Raw genomic sequence first — 24,211 nt, 5'->3', positions numbered from 1 at the left:
TTGCCGGGTTTAGCTCGTATGATATAAAGTAAAGGTCTTCTTGTGGTTTTATTCTGTCAATTCACATATAAATTCATTGCGTTTAGAATTTGACTTTTGTTTGAAATTTTATGTTTTACATACGAACTCAGACTTACAAATTTTACACAAATACCTTGCAGATTACTTTTTACTTTAAGTTAAAATAAGTTTTTAATACAAGGATTGATACACCAACCGCAGAGTATATTGACCATTTTTGTTGCATTATTTTTTAGTTATTGTTATTTATTATATTTTTTATGTTGCATTTTACAAAAAGTATACATACGTTACAAATAAACTTTTACGTAAACACAAAAAAACCCTCAAAAGCATGGCCTGTGTGTGGGTATACATTTTATTTTAAATTTTAATAAAAGCTACTAGAAGACGACGATAGATATCAAAAAATAAAAAATAATTGCTAATATGAGAACACATTTTAAATTAAAAGTATATTTTATTCATGGAAAAAAGAAGCTTCCTAATTTGGTTTTTTTTATCGATACTTTAAACAAAAATTTAAATTGAAACAAATTAAAAAAAATAATCTCAATCTTATTATTCTTATGAAATACATTGAACAATTTTGGAGCCATAAAAAATACGTGACGAATCAAAACGACCTCTTGCATGAAAGGCAAACGCGCTGACCACTTGACCACAAGGTGGGCACAGCTGGATAAAATAATTTCGGTAAGATTTATTAATAAAATATAAATAAAATTACTAGATGCTATAATACTCCAAGGTAAGCACAATCGCTTTTTCTAGTTTTCTTATCAATAAGTTTATAAGAGAGATTTTTTTTAAAAAGCTGTCTTAAGTTTTAACAATTATATAATTTTTTTATAAATACATATACAAAAGGCTAAAAAATATTTTTTTTACAAAATAATGGTAAAATACATTTAAAATACATAAAAATGAAACTAAATTTTTAATATTATACGTATATTCATAAATGTAAAAATTAAAAAAAACTTCATTATTGGGAAGTTTTTTGAAATTTTAAAATAATTAAGAAAACAATCGTTATAAAACACAAACGACAGAACAAGCGTGGGCTACCGATATAAAAATCATAATGGATATATTTTTGGCTAGATGCATGCAAAAAATGAGTCAGATTGTTAAAGAAAATAACGAGATATGATTATTTTTCTTCCTGAGAAATGACGCTGGTACTGAGAGGGTCAAAAGACTCAATGTCCATATTTCCTAGTCTTAAATAGTATCTACCACTTATTTATATGTATAAATGTTGGCATATTGTACACACATTGAAAATCATCAGATTTTAATTTTCTTAGAGGAAAATTTATTTACTTTTAAATCAGCCAAGTCTTGTAAAGCCTAGACTTTCACATTCCCTTCATAAAAATTAGTCTTTAGTAATAATAAAAGTTTTTTCTTTAATTTTTTTGTAGTAAAAAAGATTTTGTTTCATTTATTTCTGTAGTGCTTACGCACATTATTTACATAAACATGATGTAAGTTATTTTCGTTACAAAAAAAATAAATCATTTAAACAAATATATACGTTTGTACAATGCAAAAAAAACTTTATTTGAAATTTTCGAGAAGTTTTAATCAATTATTTAGCGTAGTGTTTTTATTTATTTATTTTCATTTTACTTAATTTTTGACAATAATGTAAATGGTACATTGGCGAAATTATTTCCAAATGACAATTTCTTTCAACCAACCAATAAAATAAATAAAAAATATAATTTTTATTGCAAAACATATTCAATATAAAATGAAAATAAAGGTAAACATATACAAAAATATAAATATTTGTGTTTATAAATTACCTAAAATCAATACTCTTACTCAGTGGCAAAAAGGAATAAAGAGGAAAGATGAAAGGAGGAGAGTTTAAGGAAGAGAAAAGAGATGTCTCCTCAGACGTGATTTAAACAGAGATACTGTAGTAACATATTTGAAAGTGGATGGGAGATGATTTCACAGTCAAGCCGCATGGACACTATATAAGTTATAAGAGTAATGTATTAAAGTATTGAATATTTAAAAATAAGTTCGATAGTTTAAAACAACCGTCACAATGAGTTTTCCTGAAAAATTGTGCGGTATGTCAGGGTTGATGGCCGTTGCGACGTGATTTAAAACGCCGGCAGAGTTCAAATAAAACACAACACAAACTCAGAAAACCGAAATGTACATCTGAAAACCGTTAAATTAATAAACTTACACACTTATTGATGATAGTATGTATCAAAGCAGGATAAATAAAATAAAATATAATAAACGCTTTAAACTTTAATATGATTACAATATTCATATACTGAGAAGAGTGGAGGTTATTAAGGAAATTTTGACTTTATTAATCCCTCATGTAAAATTAAGCTGCGTAATAATATTTGGTGTACACAAATAAGGCAAAATTAACTCGTGATAGGCTGCAGGGTTGGTAATAAACAGTCAAGAACAATTATTAATAAGCTGAATACATTACATATATTAGATCTCCTGCTCAAACTTTTGAAAAGCTCTCGCTGAAATGGAAGCTCTTTGAATTGTGAGCAGATTTAAGGAAAGGCAGTACATAGAGGGAAGTGTCAACAAGGTGTGGAAGAGATTCGTGTAATTTATTACATTCCAATGTAGGTACAGATGAGATGAGGATATGGTTGGGTGGGAATGAGCCCCGAATAACTCTTTCGGATCGTTTTAATAATAATATAGCCCGGAGAGCTTACTTGAAAGTTGTTTTTGAGTTCACACTCGCACATTACAATAAATATTTGGTTTCACGAGATGTAAAACGAGAAAAGTTTTTTGTTACATATGTAGATGCTTATTTCAAAATTTGCCATGTTCTTTGCAAATTATTATCTCAAACCAGTTTATAGTTTTATTAAATTCCTTGTAGATAATAAGTTTATTTGATTTAACACAAAATAATTTTTCTAGATTACATATATTTTACAGAGATTACGAACCTCTTTAGGTCATGGAAATCAAAGCAAAAATAATGACTATTAATTGGCTGGTTTATCTTAAAGCGATCACTTTACAAATTGTCTAACATTATCTTTTCTGCCTGTGTCTGAATATTTTGTATTTTACATGACTTATCGCTTTTTACTGTGTACAGAAATACAAATTAAAATAGAACTTCTACGTTGGTACACGTAATGTTAAAAAAAATCACATTAAATGAACCAAACACAATTGGAGAACAAAATTAAAATGAAATAAAACAATAAATATAAGATGCAAACTTTATTATGAGGAGAAAACAAAGTATACTTTACGACAATTTAAGGTTAAAATTGTAAATCAGTCGTTTTAAAAATATTAACAATGTTAGTAAATTAAACTAATATAAAATATATCATTCTCCCTCAAATATTTACTAAAATCACATTTGTAAATTAATTCGTCATGTCAGATTGGCAGGAAAATATAAAACTTAATATATGTAATTAAATATTTGTATATAACCACTTACTGACTTCTCTTTGTCTACCGGTTTCGAGACCGGATTCGGACGTTTTGGTTTCGGAGCGTAAACGTGCGGTCAGCGTAAACTATGTATGTAATTTATAACTTTGCACTTTTTGTGTGATGTTCCAGCACAGTGCCACACATATAATTGGTTATAGAAGAGTGTCAGTATATACTATGCATAATTAATTTATTTTGAGTTTATACAAATGTTTGTAGACAAGGCTAGGTTCTACTTCATAGGGAGTTATGAACATTGAAATCTATTGAAAGAGGAAATGCAGATGTTTAAACATAGGGAAAATGATGACTATTACACAGTATGTAATGTAGCCATTTGAACCAGCCAAGACAGATTATAAGTCCTGTATGTGCCTTAACTTTAACATTCTTTTCTCAAAAATGTTTTACCTTGATGTCGCGATAATTGAAAAAAAACACCCATACAATAAAGGGTAACAAGAAATTTTAATACCCAATTATTTATTATCCAATTGATATTTTTATTACGATGTATTAATATTTATTTTCAATGTCCTGCAATTTTGGAAATCAATACACATTTTTTCAACATAAAATCAAGATGATAGTTACCATGTAACGAGATTGAAAAAAAATAGCAAGTACTTGAAAGAAGTGAAAGTGCTGTATGCCAAATAAAAATCCAAGCACTTCTATTATCCATCAATGTTTCTGTCTTGTCAATGTTTCGAAAAAAAAAATTAGTTTGCCTCTTGCACCCGATATTTTATATTGATTCACAATGAAAACGAGTTTCTACCACCTTATTACGTTATCGTTTATTTGCTTAAAGTATACAAGAATTATAAAACATACCATTAAAATTTCATTATAAAAAATATCTTTTAGACATTTTTATTGCTCTCTTGGTGTGTAATTCGTTTTGGGTTATGAGACTCTCCCCATTTCCTCCAGTAATAAAGTCAAATGAAATATTTCATTAAAGTTTTAAATAAATAGATATAACGTTATTACTACATTTTCAATGTTTTATATTTTTCTCATGCTAGGACTAAAGTGGTTTATATTTGGGCCGAGAGTTTACCTGAAGAAGCAGTTATTTTTTTATTGTTGGTTTGCGGTTGTGCAATCAGGACTGTAAACATGTTTACTGCATTTTAGAAGCAATATGAAAGTTAAGTACCGCGTGTATAATTTTCTCAGGAGACGAATGTAAGCAGCCATGAAAAATGAACGGAAGGGCTGTTTTCTTATATACGATACATAGCACAACGTTTTATAAGGTTACAAGACTTACAGACAACAAGAATTTATTATATAAAGATAATTCTGTTTATTTTTAAAAAACGTTTAGGTTTAAATGATTGATCCCCAGATTTTATACTATATGTAGTATTTTAATATGTATTGATATTCTTAATCGATTATTTGATAACTGTAAATACATATTAACTAAAAAAAATTATGCCTATTCACAAAATAAAGCGTATATTTAGATTAATATGTCAGGTTTCTTTAGTGCAGTTCTGAAAATGTGAGTTATTGACACACAACACAATGTACTATATTGCTCTAATCAGAATCAAAGCGGATTAGTATAAACCGATACTTTAAAAATAATGTTCTATGTTTAAAAAAGGCGTACTAATAAACCTTTAATGCGTGTTTAAATAGTATTTTATTTGTTTAAATAATATTTTATTTATGAAATAGCTCGAAATTTGAGGAAAAATTTTTGATTTTAATCATGTTCAATTGAAAAATTGTTTGTGTTTAATTTTGTCAATGATAGATCGTAACTTAAGTAAACTGATGTTAATTATCGATTTCTAATAACTGAAAATCAAAAGAAATAAGGGTTTTTTAAAGAGAAAACGAATAAAGAAAAACGAGTTTATATAGATTCGCGAGTTTGAAATTGGATTTTCAAATTATATAATCGCAAACTTTATTCGTAACGACGCCGACGTACCACATTTACGGGCGAAGAGTTTCAAACAAAGAACAAGGCGTATAGGTACGATTCTGCTTAAAGCATATCCCGAAAATGAAGGATTTCCTTTATAAAAGTGTGATTTCATCAATAGCAGATTCTAAATTAAACCTACCCCTTGTGAATGGTCAACCCAGGATAAGTTGAGGGTCTGAAGTAAGTAATAAAACCAGAACTTTGGGGTCACTATTCATAAACAAAGGACACTCTTTGCCAACTTATTGGGTTATCTGCTACCTAATATTTGTCCTCAAGTATCATCCTTGCTTTTGTAATGTATGAAACATTGTGCGAATTCAGATATACGCAAGAATATAATAAAATAATTGGCATTGTGAAAACGTACAGTATTATATAATTTGAGAATGCTGAACATAAAATTTCCGTGTTTTTGAATTTTCTAACAAATGTGTCAAACAATCGAAACCAAATATATGTTTTCGAAAACTTACGTTATCACTTTATAAAGTTAACTTGAATTTTATAATTATTTTTTTATTGGCATTGAAGTTTTAATGAATAATTCTACGCGTTTTAATAAACACATTATTTGAAAATTAATTGATCTTGTAAAAAACACGCATAGTTTGAAATGTTTTAGAAAATTCCATGTAATTTGTCAAAAATTAAAGTATTGATGATGGAAAATTTGTGGATTAAATATCACTACGTAAAATGATATTTCTGAAGCGGCGGTTTTTCAAACAATAAATGCAGTGAATTACAATGATTTTTTTTCTAATATTATGTGAATATGAAAGTTTTTATTAAAAAAATATATTTTCTAACCTCGGTGTTCCATCAGAATCGCTGTATACTTCTAGTAGAAACTGTTGTGGAAGACCTCCATCAAAGCCAGCTTCGCAGGCTACTTCTGCTATTCCATGAGTAAGGTTACTGAGAGTACAATTCCCAACTGGCTGCGGCTTACCTAAGTAAATAAAAATAAAAATAACTGACCAGGAGGCTCAATTGCAGTGGTGAATTACACCACAGAACACCCAAGCTTGAGAAAAATCATTCGTGTTTTTTTTTGTGTTCACATCGGGAATCAAACCCGCAACGTTACGTGTGATGCCTTAACCACTACACCACAAAGGCTGCCATAAGTTAATATACTTGAGGACCTGATTTTGTCATTTTATACGTTAAAACGTGATTTTAAACACAGTTGAACAAATTACTTGCTGTAACCAATCATCCGATCGTCATATAAATTAAATGGAAAAGTACACTTACGATATACTATATCGAAAATATTTATGGAAAACTCATATTTCAACAGACACTAATAGATCCGGTTGGAAATTATGAGTAAATTTGCGAAAGTAAGCTCTCCTTTTTTGTCTTATTTTAATTATAGTATAAAAATAAAAAATACTATTATAGTTTTAATTTACTTAAAATTATATTTTTTACCAGTGACCAGGCTTTGTCATGACCAAAATCTTCAAACAAGTACTTTATACGTATTATTTTATTATATTTTAAATGCATTTCCAATAAAAAATGTCAGTAGAAAAAGTGAACCAATTGAATTAAAAATAAAAGTAACATCATTTACCCGCAGCCACCATTTGAAACATACAAGGAACGGCTTGATGTCCGATATCATTCATTGCAGTACATGAAAGAGTCCCGTAGTCTAAATCAGCAGTTGGAGTATATCTATAAAGAAAAGAAAATATAATAAAATCTCTGAACACCGATCACATTGGAAAAACGAATTAAAAGGTTAACTTTTTACCCCAATATGCTTGAACTGCCATTGGAAGAGAATTTTTCTGGTCCCACATTTAAAGTTTCTCCAGAATTGTTGAATTTCCATTTAAATGCTCTAGCTGGAGGATCAGCATCAACGTCACAGAAGACTAACACTTTTTCTCCCCTCGCTGCGCCGACAGCCAAAGAACCAGATTTCTTGCACACTGGTGCAACTAGAAGAAAATAATTGGGTATTAAAAAAAATAATTACATCATTGAGTGCATTTATATTAGTATACTGTGGCATAAGAAGCAGGTTTGATAAATTTGTAATGGGTTTTGAAACTTTTTTATCAAGCATGAAAATTGAGTGTACATATCTTTTTATTGATTTGTAGCAATCATTTCACGCTATAAAAGTATTTATTTATTTATTTTTGCACCACAACATGCCAGGAGGCCCAATTACAGTGATGAATTACATCACAGAATACCCAGGCTTGAGAAAAATCACATTTTATTTTTTTGTGTTCTCACCGGGAATCGAACCCGGAACCTTTCGTGTGTGAGTCAAGCGTCTTGACCACTACACCACGGAGGCCACAAGTAGGTATCTTACGTTGTTTTTCAGTGTTGGTATGGTATGGCAGAAGGATAAAATTAAGAATAGTCCATAAACCGCATACGCGCATCAAACAAAAGGCGACTTAACTACTCTTGAAGGAGTAGTTTACTATTTTGACCCATTGGTTTATTTGTAGACATTGCTCAGTACGCAACTCCCAATTTGGATGCAACTTTGCCGTGTTGTGTCGTTTTAAAGTATAAAAATACTGCTGGGATAGTAAATGCATGTGTATGTAGCAAATGCATTACTTAAACATTTAAGTATTTTTCCATATGTCAGATAGTCGAAGAAAACAAAATAATCATTTTGTTAGTGTTGCCAGGGTAGTAAAATTTTTTACGCTACTTTGCTCACCGAATGAGAGAACTAATGAAAATCGGACCTCTCGGATTAAACAACGCCGTGGTGGACATTTAACGGACAATATCTTTAAAACATCAAATCATTATCATTTAACATGACATAAAAATATCCGTTTTATGTAAAATAAAATTTGTTTTATTTTTTAAGTTCAAAGTTCATGTAAAAATTGCTGTTGTTAAATGACACTTTACTTATCTACTCCGTTGTGTCTATCAATGTTTCCGCGTGTACAATAATTTTTTTGTGAAATTTACATTTTTTTCTTCAATTATCTTTTGTTATGATTATATAATATTTTTCGCGATCTGGCAACGTTACGCGGTGACTTTACGCATGCCTGCGGCAAAAGTGGAGGATTTTTTGGACACAGTCCGATGTATTTAAATATGATTCTACGCTCCTTCTGAACTATTCTTAATTCTATGGGCGGAAGATTATAATTTTTTTAATTTAAAACTAAAATATGCCTCCCACACTTTTGAATCGAGATCCGTTTTTAGAAACGATGAGAAAAAAAACGTATATATTTATTTATAAATAAGTTCTGAATTTTCAGTTCATTTATTTACAGGGTAGTAATGACCAGTCAAAACAACAAAAAAAACAGACCTATATTAATTACGAAATTCAGGAGTTTATGATTAAACTTTGTATGAAATTTGGCTGCCAGGGGAAGTATTTTTGTAAACCGTATTACGCCTAGGAGGAAAACAAACCTTTTAAATGTCCAATTTGAGCACATTTATTAAACTAATGACCGCGCGTTGTGCACCGTGGGAAGAAATGGTTAATGGGAAGGCCGTCACTAATGACTGAGCTTGAATGCCCTCTCGCTAGGAGGTGAATTTTCCATACAACCTTCACACTGTGCGGATATTTCAAAAAATAACTTATCCAAATTAATCGTTCATGTTTTTTGTTTTAATGAAATATATTGAAAATATTTTATACGAATTCCAAAATCAGGTGGTAAAAAAACTAGTCTAAAACTAGGATGAAAATTGATTTAAGCGTTTTCGGGTAGGTGAAGTAGTTTGGATGATTTTAATTTCATTTATTTATTTTATTTTATTTATTCATATAAATATTCATATTACAAAAAAATGTATATGAACCAGAGAAATGAGAATAGTCCAGAAACCGCATACGCACATCAAACAGAAGGCGACTCAGCTACTCATAAATGAGTAGGTTTACGTTTTGACCCATTAGTTTCTTTGTAAACGTCGCTCAGTACGCAACTCTTGATTCGATTTTAACCATGCCATGTTGTGTCGTTTTAAAGAGTAGAAATACTGCTAGGATCTTAAAAAAACAGGATGCAATCACATTTCAAGCGTAATTTATTTATTTATTTTCAGTTCACTGACAGAAAAAGATGTCACAATGTAAATAGAATTTATAAAATAAAAAATAATAACACTAAACATCTTTCACCAATTATATGTGAACACCAATAGTCACAAAAAAAAAAAAAACTTGTGTATAGACCAAAATTTAGTTTTCATTATATGTTATAAAAACAGCTTATTAGAATTTATATAAGATCAATTTTAATAAAATTTAATTTAAGATAGATGCAATTTATACAATCGAATATAATTTTACTAGGTTATCAATAAAGTCTCGTAGTATTAAGTTTTTTAAATGTGTATATCAATAAATTATCCTAATAATAGTCACAATAAAATAACATAAATAAAAAACGATGCGAACTCTTATTTAGTGTATCCGTTTTATTTATGGCGGCCTCCGTGGTGTAGTGGTCAAGACGCTTGACTCACGCACGGAAGGTTCCAGGTTCGATTCCCGGTGAGAACACAAAAATGTGATTTTTCTCAAGCCTGGGTTCTCTGTGATGTAATTCACCACTGTAATTAGCCCTCCTGGCCTGTTGTGGGGCAAAAAAAGAAAGTAAATGTATTATTGTTGTACATGTTAGTTAGGGTGAGTATGAGTATATATATTTAGTGTGTGTGAGGGTGTGTGTATATGTGAATGTATGGGTGTGTGAGTATTGTGTGCATGCGAGAGTGTGTAGTGAATATTGACTTATTGATCAATGATCATAAAAAATATCTTTTTTTTTTTAAAAACCTTAATGATGAAACGAAGAAAAAAAATTAATGAGAGCTCTCCAGCCTACCATACAAAATTAAAAAAAATATTAAAATTAAAAAGTAATAAAAAAACATACATATATATGTAAGTACACATTATTCACAGGGATCTGTTACACTAGATATTCAAATTCAATTATCAAATGAATGTGTTTGTCACAAATGCATTACTTAAAATTTGAATTATTTTTCCATCTGTCAGATTGTCGAATAAACAAAATGGAAATTTCGTTAGTGTTGCCAAGGTAGAAAAATTGTTTACATATAATATGAGAAATAATTAAAATTGAACATCGGATTACACAACGCCGTGGTGGACATTTGGCCGACATTATCTTTAAAACATAAAATATTATTCAACAATTTGTTTTATATTTTGAGTTCAAAGTTAATTAATTCAATTACTCTTATTAAATGACCCTTTACTTATCTACTCTGTTGTGTCAATCAATGTTTCCGAGTGCACAATAAAATTTTACCTTACATTTGTGTTATGGTTATATTCTTCGCGATCTGGCAATATTACCCGGTAACTTCAGTATGCGCGCGACGAAAGTGTGTCTAAGTAGGGGAATTGTTGGACACAGTCTGATGTATTCAAATATGATTCACGCTCCTTCTGGACTATTCTTAATTCTATGATACGAACATTTATAGCCAATCAAAAATATTATTATATACGTTCAATGAAATTTTATTTACGACTTATTTTACTCAAAATTTATGAACATTTTCAAAAAAAAATTGTAGACTTTTTACAAAATAGTGGATCTGCATAATTGTTTCAATAGTTTTTTTTATAATCTTTGTAATGTGTAGGTAAAAACATTTGTAATACGTTCATAATCTGTTTTTATGTATAATCTGTCAATATTTTTCATTCTCACTGTCTCGCTAAAATAACTTAAGAAAATTAAATTCCGAATTTGTCCACAAAATGCACTGGTTGAAAAAGTTTTAGGAAGGCTATTTATAAAAATGTTTCAACTTACATTTGACTCTAAGATGAAACTCGTTGCTGACAGTTTCCCCTTCTGGGTTGGTGGCGGAGCAGGAATATCTTCCAGCGCTGTGCCTCGCTACCCGCTGCAGTACTAAGCTTTGGTTACTCCGTACCACTCGGGCTGATACGTTGTGGTTTAAAAGAACCCCCTATAACAAAAGAAAACATTTAAGAATTAATTACTCTGTAGTGACTTGCTTCTGTAATTTTGGTCCTTTGTATTAAAATGATGATTGCAAATAATATTGCAGTTGCAAAACAAGACGTATAAAGTTGCATTCTATTTTAGCTGAGAATGTATTTGTATATAATGTTATATTATTTTTAAATTTTATGGTGGAAATATTAAATAAACGTTATATTTGTGTATGTTATGTTTCTAGAAAACGTATCTCAATTATCTTTTCAATTATGTTTATATATATATTCTTTTTCTGTTGATTTCAATGATACTCTTATTTTGTTTTTTTAACACTACTATATTTTACTATTATTTTGTTGATTTTAATTGTTTTGTATATTTGATTATGTGTGATTCTTAATTTGAATAATTTATATTCTAAACATTATTTCTGATTATCTTTTTTGCATGGTATTCTTTGGAATTTTTTTATTTATTACTTATTCCTTTTTTCTAGATTGTTATTCTATTGCATCACATGTCATTATAATTTAATCTTATTAATTTTACTACGTATTTTTATTGTTATTTATTGTGCTTTGACACGGACATAGCCTAAAAAGCCTTAATAAGTTCAATAATATTTAAACTAGTGTAATTTTTAAAGAGTAAATTAATAAATGATTAAATAAATCTTGTATTGTTTTCAGAAGAAAAATATGTTGTTTTACATAAAAATATTAACATTCTCGTATTACATTTATGCACATTGACTTATTTAACAAAAAAATATTAAAAGTAAATTATACTTATATAGTAATGTTTTCAAAAATATATTGGAGATAATTTATTTATTCATTGCCTATAATATATTGTGCTGAGTTGTACTCGGGCAATACATAATTGAAGTAACTTACAGAAAAATGGCGTTTAAAAAATCAAACACATGAACACACTTTGACTGAAATAAAATGACCCGTATCAATAAAACTGTTTTATTTTTACCTCTAATTCAGTCACCCTTTTAAAATGAAACGTATTTTAAAATAATTTTATTGATGTCTGAAATTCGCTAGTAAATTAAAAAGTTTTGCTAATTTTAATGAAGATTGTGACTGAATAACAATAATTAATGAATAAGTGGAAGTATTAAAATAACAACGCGGTTAGAAAAAACAAACCTGCTTTTCATGTATTTTAAAAACGTGCTTATTTTAAGGGGATATTGAAGCAGTAAATTCGATTTCACGGTAAGCATGTAAATGAAAATTGTGAAATGAGATAACTGTGCTAAACACGTGCTTAGATTTTTGTGCTTAAAACGTTGAAATAAATTAAACACTAACCGCAAAAAGAAGCTACAAAAGACACATTGAATACTGAAATCACGCACAAAATTAGCATGTCGGGTCACGCCCGCTTGAAACTAAGTCCTGTGAAACGGTAATGAGAATCTGAGCTAAACGGTAGAGCGAATGATAAATTATTAAACGGGAAAACAGCTCTTATTGCCTTTCTCCTCGTACATTTAGTGTGCATTTTGCGCTAACATGTCCCATGCATTACTTTGCCAGAACACCGCATGGATTTAAATATGGCTCCAATTGGCTCTCAACCTTCCTTTGTTGGGATGTTAAACACATGAAAACTATTTATTTATCCTTAAAAAGAAACGAATTATTTGGTTTAGTCGTTTTAAATGCACCTGCATTGCAACGAGATCCGAGTATCTTAGCATATTAGAAAATATTGATAAGGTTTATTATTTTAAACTAATTAAAATATTTATTTATTTACTTCATTACGCATTATTTGAGACATAAATCCCAACTCCATAGGACTAAAAGCCCTGTGTTGGGATGAAAAGAGCAATTGGTTGACACAGACACATGAGTATATCATCACAAATATTATGAAGGATCAGAAACACAACAACAATAATTATAAAAAAAACAGATATATAGCATATCAATATGGGAAACAGTAAACTCAAACATTCGGAAAATCATCATAATAAATATTTTAATGTTTTTATCTTTAGTTTAAAGCCGATAATATTAGCGTTTATTTTGATTTTGAGACCTTCATTTTTATAATAATATAAGTAATATCGTATATAAGGTAAATTTAAATTTTTAATATCTTTTACCCGCGGTTTCGCTGGCATGGTACTTCGGAGAAAGAAAAATAAGGTTTATCAAGTTTCAATGATTTATTATTTCGGGATAAAAAGTAGCCTGTATCAATTGCTGGTTCTTCAACTATCACTTTGCAAAAAAAGAAGACCCGTAAGTCTATGGCGACGTAGCATAGTTATTCTGTTTGAATATGAATTATTTTTTCCATTAGGAATTTATTTTCCATTTAGAATTTTCTCAAAAGAATTGTATTTTTTCAGAATAAAAAGTAGATTCACTTTTTTAGCTATTCTTATGCAAAAAAACACGTTGATTTGTGAAAGAAACACAAACAAACAGACAAACACATTTTCGCATTAATTTCATGACTCGAGATCTTATTTCCAGCTTTGAAATATTGGAGATAGCTTTTACCCGTGGCTTTGCTCGCGTGGTGTTAGAAATAAATTAAAAGTGGTATTTTTCAGCAATGAGACACAATCACTACAATATTCAATGCGGAAAGTCTTTTCATGCGGCGGTAGGACATGGACATTTTCAGCATGAAACACATGCTACATAAAGCTGGTCATGGGAGAAGCATGGTTTCTTCATGTGGACCCCCGCAACCTGTAATGTTTGCCCATTCACAATTTTTAGTCATATCAAAAACGAGCTTAAGAAGAAACTGTAACCTTGGAATTGGAATGGGAGGTCTGGTCTGTTGGATTATTGAAATTTCAGGTATAATTACATTCTCACTTTTCCTGTTCTTGGTGGAATAGCTGCTCCAATTATGTTCCGTCAAGATGTGTCACACGAAGCCTTGTGCCATTACATAACCTCAGTGTATGTTAATTTTGCAAAAGCTTTACCAAAACTTCTACTTTTAATTTATGCTTATGTGAGGGTACACCTTACAACTCTAGTGAGTTCAGAAACTACAGGATGTAAAGTGCTCTGTTTTGTGTCCATGACTATGTCTACTGACAAATACTCTGTAATTTCTCTATGAAGATCTTTAAAAATATCTGCTTTAACATTGTTGGATGCAAAAATTGCGCTTTGAAATAACCACCGATAGTCATTTATATTTCTCTTTAGATCCGGGTAAACTCTTACAACTAATTCTGGGTCACTTTTCACCAAATTACAAAAATCTTCCGTTAATTACACACAGCCTTAAACATCTGTTTTCAACCGTCTATCTCCAATTTTTACCAGAATATTTGCATAATGAACTGTTTCTACGTCATTGTAAAGGTACACTCTCATATTTGTCATCAAGCTGAATTTTCTCACGTTTGCCCATAGGCTTGATGACTTAAGACAGGCTTTAATTTCATCTGTAGGTGTGTCTCTCTGAATCACTAGTAAAGGTTGTCAAAAATCACCTGCCAGTAACACAACCATCCCTCCCATCATATCCATGTTATTATCTATATTTATTAATTTTATAAATAAAATTCATACTACAATGTTTGATTATGTCCAAATGCTTGCAGACTGGCTGGATTTCCTCCCTAGGGAGTTGGTCATATTTAAATTTATTTCAACAGAGAAGGAAAATTTTTCTGAGAAGGGAATATGGAAGTCTAGGCATTTACAGGGCTTATGACCTGTCATTGGCTGGTTTAAGTGGCCACTTTACACACTGTGTAACATTCACCATTCTGCCCATGTTTGAACATCCACATTTCCTCAACTCTTCCATCTGTTGACTTTTGTTATATTCCCTTCTCAGAAAATTTTTCCCTCTCTGTTGAAATAAATTTAAAAAAAATATACATATTAAATTGCGGTACAAAAAAAGGGTGTGTTGATGTTTATTTGTATGAGAGCAAGTGTAGAGGTGTGTTTGTGTGTATTTGTGTGGGAGTAAGTGTTTAGGTGTGTGTAAATGTAAGCATCATCAAATAGCAAGTGAGATCGTATCGCAGCCAGAAGAGAGAAGAGTAGTATATCCTGTAGAGTTCAGTATAGGACCTCTATTGCTTTTTTGTGTGCCATTGTGCTTCCGTCTCGTACTAACAGCTTACATTGACACATTATCTTAACCTTAGATTTTATTTTCGTTTACAAGTCATTATTCAGAAAATAAAATGCAAACCATTACTACTAATCCAAAATCCTACGATAGAACCAAAACGAAAAGAAGATCAAACTTAACAATGTTTAATTGTTAATAAGGAGCTTGATTTTATAATAATTAGACATGTTTCATAGACTAATCTTAAAAGCAAAAGACAATATTAACAAAGAAATGACCAAGGACTAATTCTATATTTGATAATTTATACTCAGTAAGTACTGAATCAGTATACATTACAACAGATAAATCAAGTCAACTTTTCAGATTTCAAATTGATTCATTCTGACGTCTCATTTAACTCGTACTGATCTTCAAATAATCTAGCTCATTGTTGATTTATTGCATAATTTATTGCATATTTTTTTCATTGTAATTTTTTTAAATTCCGAATGAAAAATAAGTCTCCGATTTTACCTTTTACCTCTCCGGCTATTCATATGCAAAAAAATATGTCAATAGGTCGCTCGGTTGAGACGTGAAGGAAACACAAACGAACAAAAGAATTGCATAGAATCATATAATTCAGAATAATCCAGAAACCGCATACACGCATCAAACAGAAGGCGACTAAACTACTCTTAAAGGAGTAGTTTTACGTTTTGACCTATTAGTTTCTTCGCAGATGTCGCTTGGCACGCAACTACCGATTTGAATTTAACCTTTTTTTTTGTATATATTTTTATTAAAGAAGGTAAAAGATGAACAGAAAATATGAAAGGAAAAATAATGAAACCCACTAAACCGCGAAACCGGCTTGTCAGCAGGTGTTTTCCTTTACAAAGAGAAACATTAAAGAAATTATATGTAGATAAAAAGTAATATAAATATAAATATAACCTCTTTTTCACACAAAATTTATTTACTAAAATTAAAATAGATGATACAAAATGATAATCAATATAAAGCTTTGTTACAAATTAGCCATTTCATTTTTTTTTTCTTAAAAGCTTTGTCAACATTTTCTTTTAAAATCACCTAAGGAATCTTATTAAAAATTTTAGTAATTGTATAATGAAGAGTTTTTTGGCCATATTTGTTTACAAAATTATGCCGTGTTGTGTCGTTTTAAAGTGTAAAAATACTGCTGGGATCTTAAAGGAACAAGATGGCATCACATTTCATGTGTAAGTAACAGATGCATATGTAAGTAGCAAATGCATTACTTAAAAATTGAATTATTTTTCCATATGTCAGATGGTCAAAGAAAACAATGTGGTTATTTTTTTAGTGTTGCCATGGTAGTCAAATTTTTTACACTATTTTGCTCATGTAATGAGAGAACTTACTTAAGGCGCCTTACATATGATTTAATTTTTCTTTTCAAAATTCTCAATAATATAGTTGATTCGCCGTATCTTTTACAAAATATTGGTTTCCGTTGTCCTCTTCGCTATACTAGATTTAATTCCCTTTTTTATGTACCAACTTGTAAAAACAATTATACATCGAATTCATTCATTAGACGTACCTGTAGAAATTATAACGGACTCAGTATTGATGTAGACATTTTTAACTGCACGTTGCATTTGTACAGAAAATTTCTTCATGGGGTCGATTATTTGGGATAGTTGCTGAATGTGCATCTTGAGTGGTTTATGCTATGTATATGTGCCGCATGTAATGTATATGTTTGTGTATGTTTTATATGTGCGTTCATGTGTGTGCGTGGATGGCTCGGAGTGTACATTCGGTATTTTTATTTATTTTAATTTATTACCTCCATGGAAAACGCAAATGTCAACAATTATTCTTTTCTCACTTAAAATTCTTATCAATTTTTTTATTGTTTTGTCTAATTTAATGTTTTTATCTTTTTAATTTATGAAAACTTAATTGGTCTTTTTATGTTAAAAAAATGTTGTTTTTAATACTTATTTTGTATGACTGTATGTTTTCTGAATAAAATAAAAAATAAATAAAATAAAAAAAAAACTAATGAAAATTGGACCTCAGATTAAACAACGCCGTGGTGGACATTTGACCGACATTATCTTTAAAACACCAAATATTAATTATCATGACATAAAATATCCGTTTTATGTAAAATATATATTTTTTATTTTTAAGTTCAAAGTTTATCAATTAAATTACTCTTATTAAATGACCCTTTACTTATCTACTCTGTTGTGTCCATCAATGTAAAATAAAGTTTTAGGTAAATTAAAAATTCCCTTTTTCAAAAATATAATTATCTTACATTTGTGTTATGATTATATTTTTCGCGATCTGGCAACATAACGCGGCAACTTAAAGCATGCGCGCGTCGAAAGTGGGGGGTTTTTCGGACACAGTCCGATGTATTCAAATATGATTCTACGCTTCTTCTGGATTAAACAATGCATAGAATATATATTACCTCTATGCATAGAATATATAATATTTACATATTTTATTTTATTTTATTTTATTAGGGAAATCAACAGTTCTACATACATATTTTTAGTAAACAAACAGATATAGTGTATAAACTCAGAACTAATAACAGATTTCCACATAGTATACAAAGTTAGTAAAGAAAATATATATTACATATCAAATAAATACATACAATTTATACATATAAAAATGTTATTTTCATGTACTCAATAATCAATGATTTTTTAAATATTAATTTTAAGAACATTAAGTTACTGTAAATTGGGCGGGATAAGGACAAAAATGCTTGAAGAGAGGATAAGGAGGGGGGGGAGATGTACATATTTATTATTATAATGTCTACTAAGTTACATAATACATTACATATTATTGTTATATTTTTTCCGAAATTCAAATTTAAATACCTAAGTTCCCCATTACCTATTAAACACTTAGCCTTGCCCTTAACTATTAGTTTTTCCCTCAATTCTGATTAAGGTACATGCTATAGTTCATAAGATTATTTTTATTTTCTACTTAAGTACCTTGAATTATATAACTATATAAGGACATTCAATCCATCTAATCTTCACATTCGTTTGAAAATGCCCTAACGAGGCGAAACAATTGGCACGAAGTTTTTGTTTACATATTTTTTATGTTTGTAAAAATAAAATAAAATGTTCAGTAGACTCAAATCAGTGTTTAATTTCTACTATAATAAGTTTAAATATGGAATTCTACAAAATAAACACCAAATCAATCAATCTTTTCATCTTATTAAAATTATGTGTGTCTTATTTAGTGATCTAATTAGATTACATCTATCTCTTGAAAATGTTTTTTTTATGTTTGGCTTAAGGCACTTGATATTTTGTCATTTTTGGAGATACTGATCGAAAAAATATTTTATTAAAAATTATCTAATATACCCAAATACGGGGGGTCATCCACAAAATAAGGTTAAAACATTTATTTAGGATCAAAACATGCTTGTATCCAATTGAAATTCACACGACAATTCACAAATATGTTAAGCTATTTTTCAACGTAATTGTCGTCGAGATTGAGATAGTAATAGTCCAAAGGCGCCACGTCGGGTGAATAGGGAGGGTGGGTGACAATATCCCAGCCAAACAATGTCAACAAACCCTGAGTAACTCGCGCGGTGTGGGACCTGGCGCTGCCGTGCAGGAGGCGTACTCCTCAGGTCAGCACTCCTTCTGCGGTTTTGTATGGTTTTTTGACACACCCACATCTCATCCACTGTCACGATAGAGTCCAGAAAAGTTTCTCCTTCCTGCGCAAAACGATAGAAAAAAAATCACGCGTGGTGTTCACGCGATGTTGATGGTGTTCCGGTGTGAGAATTCTGGGCACCCACAAGTTTATCCGACACAATTTCAACAAAGAGAGAGATGTCAGGAAAGTTTTTAAGTCATTCGGGTTCTTTCGCATTTGTTCTTTTTATACAAGCTAATCAGAAATCACTGATGGTCTCCCACTCCTTGCCTCGTCGTGAATATCAGTACGGCCATCTCTGAACATCCTAACCCAATTCGTGATATTTTGTTGACTCATCACATCACAACCATCAACTTCCACGAGCGTCCGATAGACATTCTCGGCGGAATATATTTTTTTCTGATGTGTTTAGGTTTACTTGAAAATTACAAAATCGTGGTAATATTTTTAGCAGTTGCCGAGATATTAATTGATTTAGTTCAATTTGCAACGCCACGCCGGTTACGTTACAGGAATGGACGAGTAAAAGATAATATCCTGCGAGCTATTTTTTTAGGTTTGAGAAAGAGAAGAAATCACAAGGGGCTAGATCTGATGAATATGGTGGGTGGCCGATGAATTCGTAGCCGGATTGGTTCAGTTTTGCCTGCACAGTGGCTGATCTATGAGCGAGTGCATTGTCATGATGGAGAAGAACTTTTTTGCAAGCTACACCAGAGCCTTTTTTCTTCAATTTGGTATCAGAATGATCCAATAATGCTGCGTAATAATCTCAAATTTTTGTTTTAGGGAGAATGCTTTACACTACCCAAAAAACCAGTCGCCATCACCTTACCGGCTCATAAGGTTATTTTTGCCATCTTCGGTGGGAATTAGCCACGTTTTCGTAACAGCTGAGACTGTTTTTTTTATCTCCGGCGAATAATTTTATTTTCCCATGCTTTATCGACTGAAAAATTCTTTCGATTACGTTTTATCTATGCCAAAAACTTAATCCGAATCCGACAGTTTTTGGGCAATAGTGAGCAAACGCGGCAACCATCACGCGTATAGTTATTTCATATCCAAATGTTTGTATATGATGACTCACGCTCAGTTGATATGTTTGCAGCCTCCACTAACTTACGAATTTTGATTTGACAGTTTGCCATAATCATATCATTGATTTTTTTGATGATTTTTGGTTTAGTAAAATATTTGAGGGCTCTGGGTGGTCATTATCAAAAAAACTCGTACGGTCTCAGTCGAATTCTGTTTTCCAAAATTCTTAGCGAAAGTGCATACTTGCCATAAACAGCATCCCGTTCGTCTTCGATTTCTGGTTTGTTTTTCATTTCTTATGAAGGAATTTAATAACTGAACAATTTTCGACTATTTCCATTTTTCACAAAACACAAAAGTTGCTTGTTTGCAACGCCCGTAAAAACAAAACTAATTGTTTTTTTTGCTTAAAATTTTGACAAACGTCATGTGTCGGATGGCAGATGTCAAAACTAGTATGATGTTTGTTGTAATGTAACGCCATCTATCGAAGGCTAGCTTTCCGTCAAACGACTTTTATAGATAAGACCATTTTAATGGGTTATTTGTTAAAAAAAAGAACAAAACAAATGGTTTGTAACTGCAATTATCGAACAATAAACGCTCTTTTCCAATTATTCTGACTATTTTTAAAAATCCGTAAATCTGTAAAATTTTTTAGAAATATTTTCACAAATCAAAACATTATTCTGTTACAAAAATAAATACTATAATTGGTTTTTCTGGGAAGCCTTAAAAATTATTTGGTTTTAATGATCCAATTTTTAGAGTACCAAAATATTGAAATGTTTTCAAATTAAATAAAAATTGAAAAGATTTTTATCCTTTTGCGTGGTCGTTCCGTTTTTTGAGTTATTGTTGAATAATCTTACCAGCTTGTTTATTCTGAAGTCTTTAATTTATAAAATGAACGATAAATAAATAAATTAACAAATATATATTTTTTTTTTAAAACGGATTAATCCGCTAAGTCTCTATGTAGAGACTTGTCAGCTAGTAGGAAAGAGGGGAAATTAAAGGAGGTTATAAAAATACACCACAACTCCCAGAAAAATTAAGAAAAAAAATACTTTTAAGCAATGTAACAAAATAAAATATGTTACACAGATATTGTAAAAAACAGTCCGGAGTAATAGTTTTATATACTTGGTACAAACAAAAAGTGTTTTATTATAGTTTTTGAATTATGAGTGATAATATTTTTAATTCTTTAAATGATGTAAAGGTTTCCCTAAAAAGATTTTTTACATAAATGTTGTTTGAACATAAATGTGTAAAAAGTTTTTGTATATAAATATTATCATAAAACTCAAGGGTATAAAAATTAAAATTTTGCCATTTCAAGTCCCGCCAAGTCACTTTCTGTAGCTTGTCTTGTCCGTTTTATTTAAAGGGTCTAAAAAACATTTATAACAAAATTTGGGTGTAATATAAATTAACTTAATGATCTAATTCATCCTTCATATTTCACCTTTAAACTTTTGCTTTTTCTAATATAAAAATTAATTTAGTTCACAGTTCTAAAATAATGCATATATTTTTTTTTTTAAAGCAAAATGTGCCAAGATATTTTTGTGATATGTTCTATGTCATAATTATATAATTTTGTTATTTAAGAGTTGACATGTATGAGACATGGATAATTTTTTATATGGAGATATGAAAATGGCATCGTACATAAAACATACTCATCTTTTTTGTTATTATTTGGGTTGAAAGGTGACGTAAACATGTCCCCACAGAGCTACAGTAATACATATCTGTCGTAGTGGAATGTCATGCCATCAAGTAACATGCAATTCGTGTTAGATTTATGTCATAAGCGATAGTCAGGATATCAGCCAGTTTACATTTTTATCGGCGATTCATGTCACAGTACCATTACGTTAACATTAGCAGAACATTCAATTTGCAGACACGAAACTCCATGGGGGAAATATTCCAAATATGACACTTGAAAAACAACGTATTTGCCAATTATTATTATTTAACACAATTATTCTGCTATAAGAAACAAGCTGTCACTTTACAAAGTAGCAAATACTACGTTTAAAATAAAATAGTGGTGAATGCTTGTCACAGGAGGCAAAATTAGCTATTACGTATGGAATTGGAAAAACAAAGATGAAACTGGACGAATGCAGTCAAAATGCGATCACTCATATTTTTTATTTTATTTTATTATTTTATTGACAATATATTTATGAAACATTTATTGAGACACAAATCCCAACTCCATGGAACCAAAGTCCTGTGTTGAGTTGAGATGAAAGTACAAACGCATAACACTTTAAAAACAAATATGTCACTACATATTTTGCATTGCAGTATGCTTTTTTGTTTCTACATGTATACAAAAAAAGCGTTGTTTATTTTTAAAATTATTACTTACTATGTTTGTACTTACCTGTATAATTTTTGTTAATGCCCCTTGGGCGTATTGTAAAAATTAAATAAATTAAATACATATTAAACAGAACCAAAACATTTAATTAAAAAGTACAGAGTATATCAACATACAAAAGAACTTACAATAAAAAAAATAGAAGTACATTTAGAAATAAAATTGAAATTAATTTAACTCAGATATTTGAAAAACCATTGGGGAGTTTCTCACTCAAATTCCTCCCGCTAAAAAACCAAAAATCATTCGAAACTTTGACTCAATCCTTGTAGGTTAAATTCATTATTCAGTCGTAAAAAACTTTTTTGAAACATTGATTTTGTCCTTAAGAGCTTTATACGCTCTTTTTATTTTATTTGGGATTTTTACAGCTATTAAATAAACAAAATAAGTAGAAAAATATTAACAACACTTGAGCCAAATAAAAAAATCCACTGTAAATCTAATGACACATAATATATAAGAAAAGAATTTACGTAATTGTATGTGTGTGACGTTTGTATTCATGTGTATGTGAATGTGTGTATGCGTAATAAGGGAGAGAGTGCGTGTGTGTGGGTGCGTAAGTAAAAAAAAAAATTGTTTGAAAGTTGTAAATATATTAAAAATGGTAAAAGAAAGAGCTTGGTAAAAAGTTTGAAACCTTTTTAAACATTAAACATTAAACACGCTCGGTGCGATAAAGAAGAGGTGTCTCAGAGCAAAAGCTGTCCGGGTTTTTGGTTTAACATAATTAATTCCCTGGGAAAACCTCATTCAAACGTTTTGCTGAGACTTCTCCTTGTTATTCGACCAGAAGCGTGTCAGTGCCTATTTTAAGTAAAGTTGCCTCACATCCGAAACCTTAATATACTAGAACAACTGTTCTGATGGATACGTTGGAGGACGGCGGAATATCATTCTAAGTAATAGTTTCTGTGAAATTATTAGAGGCTTTAAGATGAATGCCGTACTTTCCAAGCCAGCTATTCCATAGGTAGCTGAGGATTGAAGCAGAGCAAAGTACACACTTCTGAGAGTGCCAATTTCCAAAATATATCTAGAAGAGCAGAAAATATGTCACAGTCTTCTCAATTTAGAAGTCAGTGACTGGATCTGAGCCTCCCATCGTAGATTCAGATCAATGAAAACACCAAGATGATCTATATAAACTACATAATTCAAAAGTTGGCATGCGTTATCAGAGAAAATTCCCAGGTGAAACGCACTGCTTGATATTGCACTATTAATGATACAAAACGTGAGGTATTAAGTTTTTTCAATATTGCGAGTTAGCAGATCCTCATCAAACCATTTTTCAGTAATGTTCATACCATAGTTTGATTTTTGAGAAACAGATTAACAGTCACCAGCTTCAGATAACAAAACCGTGTCTTCGGAAATATGATTGATATGATACGTGCACAAATGTAAAAATCCTTACTGTTAGTCTGAGATAAGCACGATCGACAAAATCAAGAAAGGAGTTCCACATTAGTTCCGCACATGTAGATCGAATGGACTGCAAAAAAACGCTTAAAATATTTGCAATGTGAATGTTGATGGATG

The 24,211-nt window shown here is 30.3% G+C and overlaps 1 protein-coding gene across 1 annotated transcript in view; it reads right to left on the bottom strand.

Moving 5' to 3' along the window:
* Positions 1-4,969: 4,969 nt before the first annotated feature.
* LOC148277478 (kin of IRRE-like protein 1) overlaps positions 4,970-24,211 on the bottom strand; it is a 203,180-nt gene continuing 183,938 nt past the window's right edge. Inside the window, exons 10-14 of the mRNA XM_088232848.1 lie at positions 11,278-11,437; positions 7,218-7,407; positions 7,035-7,138; positions 6,260-6,401; positions 4,970-5,003 (exon numbers count right to left, since the gene is read on the bottom strand). Of these exons, the coding sequence (XP_088088974.1) occupies positions 4,970-5,003; positions 6,260-6,401; positions 7,035-7,138; positions 7,218-7,407; positions 11,278-11,437 (630 nt within the window). The remainder of the gene's footprint in view (positions 5,004-6,259; positions 6,402-7,034; positions 7,139-7,217; positions 7,408-11,277; positions 11,438-24,211) is intronic.

The sequence above is a fragment of the Micrasema longulum genome, unplaced genomic scaffold (assembly GCF_059751315.1).
Source record: "Micrasema longulum isolate JH-2025_06_02 unplaced genomic scaffold, ASM5975131v1 h1tg001028l, whole genome shotgun sequence".
NCBI lineage: Eukaryota > Metazoa > Arthropoda > Insecta > Trichoptera > Brachycentridae > Micrasema > Micrasema longulum.
Note: the sequence above shows the minus strand (reverse complement) of the source record. Positions and strands in the feature narration are given on the sequence as shown.